General features: G+C 44.5%; 1 protein-coding gene across 4 annotated transcripts; it reads left to right on the top strand.

Moving 5' to 3' along the window:
- Nucleotides 1-1,428: 1,428 nt before the first annotated feature.
- Nucleotides 1,429-6,796, top strand: ckmb (creatine kinase, muscle b). Of its 4 annotated transcripts, none has more exons than XM_034701778.1 (9): nt 1,429-1,444; nt 3,490-3,602; nt 3,748-3,844; nt 4,118-4,272; nt 4,386-4,518; nt 4,648-4,819; nt 5,169-5,292; nt 5,453-5,642; nt 6,220-6,796. In XM_034701778.1, exons 2-9 carry the CDS (start codon nt 3,510-3,512, stop codon nt 6,396-6,398), a joined length of 1,143 nt encoding a protein of 380 aa, XP_034557669.1. In that variant the 5' UTR covers nt 1,429-1,444; nt 3,490-3,509; the 3' UTR covers nt 6,399-6,796. The 4 variants fall into 4 exon arrangements, with proteins under 4 accessions (XP_034557669.1, XP_034557668.1, XP_034557670.1 ...); XM_034701777.1 differs by lacking the exon at nt 1,429-1,444 and adding an exon at nt 2,197-2,274; XM_034701779.1 differs by lacking the exon at nt 1,429-1,444 and adding an exon at nt 2,735-2,752.
- Nucleotides 6,797-8,326: the final 1,530 nt, after the last annotated feature.

Genomic DNA, 8,326 nt, shown 5'->3' with positions numbered 1-8,326 from the left:
ACAGGTGACTTCTCATTCAAGTTAACATCATTCACTCTGCATGAAGGAGAGTGTTCTACCCTCTGATTTGTTGCTCTCCCTGCTCAGTAGATTCAGATATAATCATTAGAAATGTTTCACACAGAGTTCCCAGTTACATAACTGTCCTTGGTGCCTGCTTCCCCGGGGCAGCTGCCGGGTTCTGGAGCTGTGGGGGTGCTGGTGACATGGGTACGTGTGTGTTTGAGAGTGTGTGTGTGTGTGTGTGTGTGTGGGAAGGGAGTACTGGTGGATAGAGTGACAGTCTAAACTGGGATACTGGATCTGTGCCACAGTGGCATACAAGCCACAGAACTGACTGGTCTAAATGACCAGAAGAGAGAGACACACACACACACACACACACACACAGCACAACATGTGGGTTTGTGTGTTCCTGCACATGTGATGGAGTTCACAGTAAGTAGGTAACACAGGAGAAAGGATATTTAAACAGGCAGGTTAGCCGTGATGCTGGGCTGTAGATTTAGAGTAAATCCCCACGCTCATGAATTCAGCAGCTGATTATTTAAAATGTTTTTATGCACAAATGTAGTGCAAACTTTGAAATAAAGGAAGAATCCCCACAATTTCATTCAAAGAACTGGGTCAGTTGTTGTCATTTGGGATATAAAGCACAATATCTTCAGCATATCATGTTAGATATGCTAATGGAAGTGTCATTTGTGTTCAATAATCAAACGTATATGTCTGTTTATTCTGCTGTGAAAGGCCTGCAATCCAAACATTTGAACTTCTAGTTGTCAGGTGTGCTCGGGGTTACCTGGATCTTATTTAAGAGCGCTGCATGCGTCAATAGACTCTCTTTGCTCCACCCTCCGATTTATACTCCGTCACATGATGTGGGTGTGATTTAATATCTGTCGGCGGTTGGATTACTGCGGTCTATCACGTTACCAGTGGGGGGTAATGATGTTGGCGCAGGTACAGTACAGAGCGAGTCCTGTGGTATTATATACAAAGACAGATCTCACTGCGACTAAAACATCGTGTGACATCGGACTGATGGTGTTCTGCATCGCTCAAAGTAACTCAAAACACATCATGCAGGAAGTTAATCCCATGCAAACACTCACACATTTTAACAAATGTGAAAAAGAAGCTTGGATTTTCTCCCCTGACTCGCCAGATATCTTAAGTTTCTCAAACTCACACATGCAGACACCTCCACTTAACAAACTGCTCGGTGAGAAGGTCACCGCTCAATGAAACCGAATCTCTAATCATGTCAATTACGTTAATGTAATCTAAGACAAAGTGGTTAACTTCACTCCAGAGTTTGGAGACACAGATCCTGGTTACTCTGCTCTTTTGGTACACTTATGAAACCTGCAGGGGAGATTCAGTACAGTACATGTGCACGCATCTTTACACCACCTGCTTCTCTCCAGCTGACAAAAAACAGGTGGTGCTCTTAATGCATTTTCAACATGAAGCTAGGAGCTGTTGCTGTCTGCACTGACAGAACTCCAAATCTTAATCTGACTCCAGTAGAGATGAAACATTTTGATAACCAGCTTATATTTGTTGAGATTTAATGCAATGCTTTTTGATATCAGGCGGGGTGTTTGTCTTTGCTCTGTCATGGCTGGTGCATGGGGGTGGGGGTTGAGTTGGGGGTTGCACGGTCAGAGATAAGTGAGGAATTTCTTTCACCCACTCCAGCACTCAACACAAAGAGGAAAAATATATATATTTAAAGTATAAAGCATCTTTTTGAGCTTGAAAAGGCGTCAAGTTTCAAACAAATATACTTTATTTTGAAGCCCTTTTTTAGGTCACTTTCCCTATCATGCACAATCCATTCTCCAGTGTCTGCACCACCAAGGTTACGTGACGCTTACTTCACACCGTACAATCGCAACTGTTATTTAACACCGAGTATAATGCACCCCCGGATTAATGTATAGGCTCATCATGTCCGCCACCAGTCCATGCTATAAGCTGCTGCGAGCTGGCAGGAGGTGAAAGGTTGGACCGGATGGCTGCAGCTGTTGCCTTGTCTCTCGTCTCGAGTGTTGTGTGAAGTTGGTTCTTGCCTTTTACAAACTCACCGGGGCACAGGAGACCCCCTGTGACCAATCAGAATAAGGAACCCCCTCTCTGCTCGGCCAATGGGGACAGAGGTCTGGGTATAAAAGCTTAAGTCCATCAGCTGGAAGAGTTGGGCAACCCCTATATTTCGTGGACAGGATCTGATCCCAGGATCTTTTACCTTTCTTTTCTCCTAAGCAGGTAAAAGACAGAATCATGCTTTAGTCTGGTTTTCATTGAGGCTATCCGCGGATAGGGTGTAGTATGGACCAAAACATTTCAGGGAAACGTTTTTAACATTACTCATGAGACAGATTTCTTCGTTTGTGAACTCTGGAGCTGCAAAACTTTTTTCTTCTTGTGTTTTTTTTTTTGTTGGATTCCTCCAAAGCGTGGCGTTTTGTTCTGCATTTGGAAACTACAAGACTTATGCATCAAATTCTTGTATCAGTTTAGAGAAACGTTTCTTGCAGGACTTGACTCTCTTGCTTTCTTCTTTCTTGGGTATCGTGATAGTCTGGTGGTAAAAGGATACTCAGGTTTACGGCAGCGAGGTGTCACCCAAACAGCTGTGACTATCTGTCAGCTGCTGCTGACGCTAGCAGGACAGGCGTCCAGTGTCTTTGAATAGTTTAGGAGGGCTTGATTTAGTCATGGAACATATGGAGCCAACCAAGAGGTATGCAGTGTTTGACCTTTACGTGTACGAGAGGTCATCAACCAACTCAAGCTACAGACAGATCTGACCTCTGCTTGGAAAGAGAGGGATCATCATACAGAGGGATGAAGAGAGAGAGAGAGAGAGAGAGAGAGAGAGAGAGAGCTGTATTAAAGAATGCAGTTTTACACATTCATGTTTTTGGATTGTCTAAAATATGTTAATCTATTTGAAAACTTTTATTGCATTCACTTCTTTATCTGCTACTTACAAACAGCAGAGTGACTTAGCAACTAAGTTCATTAGTCTGAGGCTGAATGAAGTCAGAGAAGGAGAAATCATTCATTAAAATCTGCTGCAGCTCCCTGCAGAGATGGGAGGGGTGCAGGAGAAGAGGGGGGCATAGCAACACTATTAATAACCTTGGTTAGGGGGGGCAGGTGACGTGCAGGGAGAGGCAGAACAGCAGGAGGAAGAGCATGTCGACCACACAGCTGAAACAGAGGGGGAGGGGAAAATGAGAAGGTGTCTCCTCTTGGCGAGAGGACTCATTGACAGGACTCTTGAAAAACTTGGAGAGATTCCAGAAAAGAAAGCTGGTACTCTTTAGAACACTGCAGTGTGTTTGTAACATCACTGCAACACAGAAGTATCACATTCAGTCTTTGTAGCTTGTTGGTGCAAAAACAAAAAGTCTTCAATCACTGCAGATTCAAAATAATGACACTAAGAATTCGTCTTTCTCTCAACTCTTTCAGGCGGAGCAACAAACGCAACCATGACGAAGAACTGCCACAACGACTACAAGATGAAGTTCTCTCTGGACGATGAGTTCCCAGATCTGTCCCTGCACAACAACCACATGGCAAAGGTACAAACCCTGCTCTGACCTGCGTCCCCAAGGTCACACACATTCAGAGCGACACTGCTTTGTTGCCTGACTATTCTGTGTGCAACAACGTGTAATCACATGACTGTATGTCTCACTGACCGGCACTGGGTGTCATCTTCTGTAGGTGCTGAACAAGGACATCTATGGCAAGCTCAGAGGAAAGTCCACCCCCAGTGGTTTCACCGTGGATGACGTCATCCAGACTGGTGTTGATAACCCTGGTAAGAAGGAGGAAGTCGTCGACACAGAGATGAACACAAACCAGAACAGACTGGATAAACTAATCGTAGCATATACTTTATGTTTCCAAGGATCAGTTGTGATCATAATACTAGCATGGCAAAGGTGACACAAGACTTTCTCCAGCTCTAGCTTCCTGTTTTATACAGTTACAAGATATATCAAGAATTCCTCTTCACACAGATCAGAGACAAAACAACATACTCAAGTTTTCAATCTGAGGTCATGTCACTAACTTTGTCATCCTCCCAAAGGTCACCCCTTCATCATGACCGTCGGCTGCGTTGCTGGTGATGAGGAGTCCTATGAGGTCTTCAAGGATCTTCTGGACCCCATCATCTCAGACCGTCATGGTGGATACAAACCCACCGACAAGCACAAGACCGACCTGAACTTCGAGAACCTGAAGGTAAGGAGACAAACGATGTTTTCATAAGCTGCTTCTGAAGCAACGAGCTTTATCCCTTCTCTCCAGTGCTTACTTATATTCATTGTTCTGTTTTTTCTGCCTTCCTCTCTCAGGGTGGTGATGACCTGGACCCCAACTATGTGCTGTCCAGCCGTGTCCGTACCGGCCGCAGCATTAAGGGATTCACCCTGCCCCCCCACAACAGCCGTGGCGAGCGTAGAGCCATCCAGAAGCTGTCCATTGAGGGTAAATATATAACTTATAAAAATGAAACACTCTTTCTCTCTTATACTGATGTTAGTGTGACTCTGTGTTCAACAATCAGACACTGACTCCTTCCCTCTCTGCACACCTCCCTTTGTTTTGTCCTCTCAGCCCTCGCCAGTCTTGAGGGTGAGTTCAAGGGAAAGTACTACCCCCTGGACGGCATGACCGACGCCGAGCAGGAGCAGCTGATCAGTGATCACTTCCTCTTCGACAAGCCCGTGTCCCCCCTGCTGACCTGCGCCGGCATGGCCCGTGACTGGCCCGACGCTAGAGGCATCTGGTGAGAGATGAATTAGGTTCTCTAATCAACTGCATCTGTTCACACAATCATCCAGTGAACAGCCTCTGAGCTGAAATCTGCCCATCCCAAGTCAACCCTTAAAACTTCCACCATCTGTCGCTCTGTGCAACAGCTCTAATTTGAGAACCCAACTCCTGCTTTTAAACATCTGTTAAAGTATGTCATGAATGTGTGAACAACTGCAGTCCACACTGCCCCTCACAATGTGTCTGATGTACTGTGAAGCCATCGCTGTGCAGCATGTTTAATTCACAGTATCAGGGTCAGTGGGTTTATCAGGGCCATGTTTTTACTGGTACTGATACTGAGCTGGCTATTCTTCCTCCAGGCACAACGACAACAAGACCTTCCTGGTCTGGGTGAACGAGGAGGATCACCTGCGTGTCATCGCCATGGAGAAGGGAGGCAACATGAAGGAGGTCTTCAAGCGCTTCTGCGTTGGCCTGCTGAAGGTAACACAAACACTTTGCAACAATCAAGCCGCTTTGTGGACCGATAGATTAGAGGGATTGATTACTTCCCTTGTGCAGTAATCATGCACATACTCTCTACTTTGCTACCATGAACTTCTTATCTAACCATCCTGCATTGTTTATCCTCCTCTCCGGACAGATCGAGGAGATCTTCAAGAAGCACAACCACGGCTTCATGTGGAACGAGCATCTGGGATACGTCCTGACCTGCCCCTCCAACCTGGGAACCGGCCTGCGCGGTGGCGTGCACGTCAAGCTGCCCAAGCTCAGCACACATGCCAAGTTTGAGGAGATCCTGACCAGGCTGCGTCTGCAGAAGCGTGGAACAGGTACTAACATTTACTAAGCGGTTAAATGGTCAGGTCTAGAGGAAGGATGGGGTGGTAGCAAACTCAGAAGTGCAAAGATATTCAGTCTTCTTAGGATTAGCGTGCAAAGAAGCCATTGATTAAACTCTAAAAATGCAGTTAACACTCAGTTTTAAGCGTCTAAATGGATAGATATCTTTAAATTGCAACTGTGGTTAGCTTTTGGGAGAATCAAGACATCAGACGGATGATATTTTGGATGATTAGTTGCATTTGTTTTTCGTTTTTAGCATTATTATCTTACCTTATGACCAAAACAGTGTAACTAAGATGAATTTTCTGGAAGTATACCCTCTTAAGCACAGTTACAGTTGTATTAAATATGTACACATATAAAAACACAATTAAAATCTGTCAGACAAGTGTCCATAAGTCAGGGTCAGTGACCACGAGAGAAAATACTCTGAGTTATTCTAATATTTTTGTATATATGTGTATTTATATTCTCATGTGATAAATTAAGAGCTTCAGGGCGTCATAACATCTTCCCCTATCGTCCGTCAGAGTCTTAAATCTCCCCTCCTTCCTCCCCCTCCAGGTGGTGTGGACACAGCCTCCGTGGGTGGCGTGTTCGACATCTCCAACGCTGACCGTCTGGGCTCCTCCGAGGTGGCCCAGGTCCAGCTGGTGGTTGATGGTGTCAAGCTGATGGTTGAGATGGAGAAGAAGCTTGAGAAGGGCGAGTCCATCGATGGCATGATCCCCGCCCAGAAGTAAAGTGGACAGACAAACAACCCGTGACTGAGTGACTGTCTGTGTTTGTTTTTTTATTTTATAAAAAATGAACAGGTAGCCTTGTTGTAAAGTTATTTTACTGGTTTCGGCCAATTTGGCTACTTCCTGCTTACTTCTTTCCACCAAGAAGACACTCCACTTTTCTTTCTGCTACTTTCCTACTAACTTCTATCCACCATCTTTTTCTTTTCCTGCTTTCACTTTATTCCCTCTTTCTAATTTCCTGTCCCTGTAACCATCTCTCCTCCCATCATCTCTGTAACATCCTGGGATCAACCCATGCATAGTCTGGTCGTGGCTATGTGTGCGCACCGAAATATATTTTTTTGGTTGTAATATAAAAACTGGACAATTAAATTCTGCCCCATGTGACAATCAAACCTGGTCTCACACGTTTTCTTTGGATCCTCTGCAAACTAGAGATAGACCGATATAGCCCCAATTAGTTATATCCATTAACGTTTTCTTCTTTAACTCAAAGAGCCTGAAGAAGTTTCAGACTTTAAACTCAGCTATATTAATTTTGGAATGTAAAAATTGCAAGAATTAATTGTTTGGACATTTAGATATTTTGTCATGTTCAATGAACTAGCTTTTTGAAGTTCTAAGTTTAAGAAATAAAAGAACAAAAGAAGTGGGAATAGGGGATTTTGATATAAGTTTATATCTTTTTATTAAGGTTAATTTATTTCCTCTCTGTTATGTTCTTGTACACTTTTCCTATGGCTGTAGGAGGATGCATGTAGTGCTGTTGATAGTTCAGTGAATGGAAAGGTTGGAGGCTTTTAACATTTAACATTTAAATTTAGATTTAATATTTAGATTTACATTTAACATTTATATTTATATTTAGCATTTGGATTTAACAATTATTTTAACTTAATATATTTTTCACAACAAAATTAAATGTGAAGAAGATCACAAATATTCCTCTTAATGTGATAAAAAGAAGTGACTTTTAAAAATTCACTCTACATTTTTATGACGTTTTGGAGCTGAATGTGGAGAAATGTTGCTGTTATTTTCGGTGTGCACAACTTTACAAACGGCGCCCCATTATTTTACTGGGGGGGGCCAGGCTGGGGCCAAGGGTGTTGTCAGAGGGACACATTCAGCCCTGACAAAAGAGACTGAGAAGGGCGAGGACCAGCTGAGAACAAACTGCCAAACATCAGTGCATCCCTAAATACTAGACATATATACTACTGTGCACTATATCAACATGCAGACTGACAGCAGCTGTTTGGATGTTTACACTCAACATGAGTCCCTTAGCGCTCTAAGGGACTGGAACCAAGTACCACACGCATGTGTTCTGCCTGTAACATCGGCGTGATACCGAAGCTTTTTTTATTGTATAATATTTGTTTGGTGTGGAGGGGGGCACAGGGGGGTCCAGGTTTAAGGCTGATTTATACTTCTGCGTCGAATCGACAGCGTAGCCTACGCCGTAGGTCCGCGTAGCTCCCGTACCTACGCAGAGGCCTACGCACGTAGCTGACGTGCACCTCCTCCAAAATGTAACTACGCGTAGAGCCGACGCGGACCGCAAGCTCTGAGATTGGTCCGCTCGACGGCTTTGTCTTTCCCGCATTCACAGCACTTCCGGGATCCCGGACATCGGCCAGACATCGGCCAGACATCGGCCAGACATCGGCCAGACATCGGCCAGACATCGGCCAGACATCGGCCACACATCGGCCACACATTGGCCACACATCGGCCGTGTATTTCATCTCCTCCTCTCTATTCTTCATGTAATCATGTCTGTATGATAAACAGCAACATGTATCAGCTGTAGATTAACAGAACACGCTCTGAATCGATGAGGAAAAGTAAACAGAGATCGTAGCGGGACCGGAAGCAGGCGACCGGCTATCAGAGAGACCGCACTGCCCTCAGGCGTATCG

Source organism: Notolabrus celidotus, chromosome 14 (genome assembly GCF_009762535.1).
Source record: "Notolabrus celidotus isolate fNotCel1 chromosome 14, fNotCel1.pri, whole genome shotgun sequence".
NCBI lineage: Eukaryota > Metazoa > Chordata > Actinopteri > Labriformes > Labridae > Notolabrus > Notolabrus celidotus.
The sequence above is the reverse complement of the archived record's forward strand: the minus strand, read 5'-3'. Positions and strand labels throughout refer to the sequence as shown.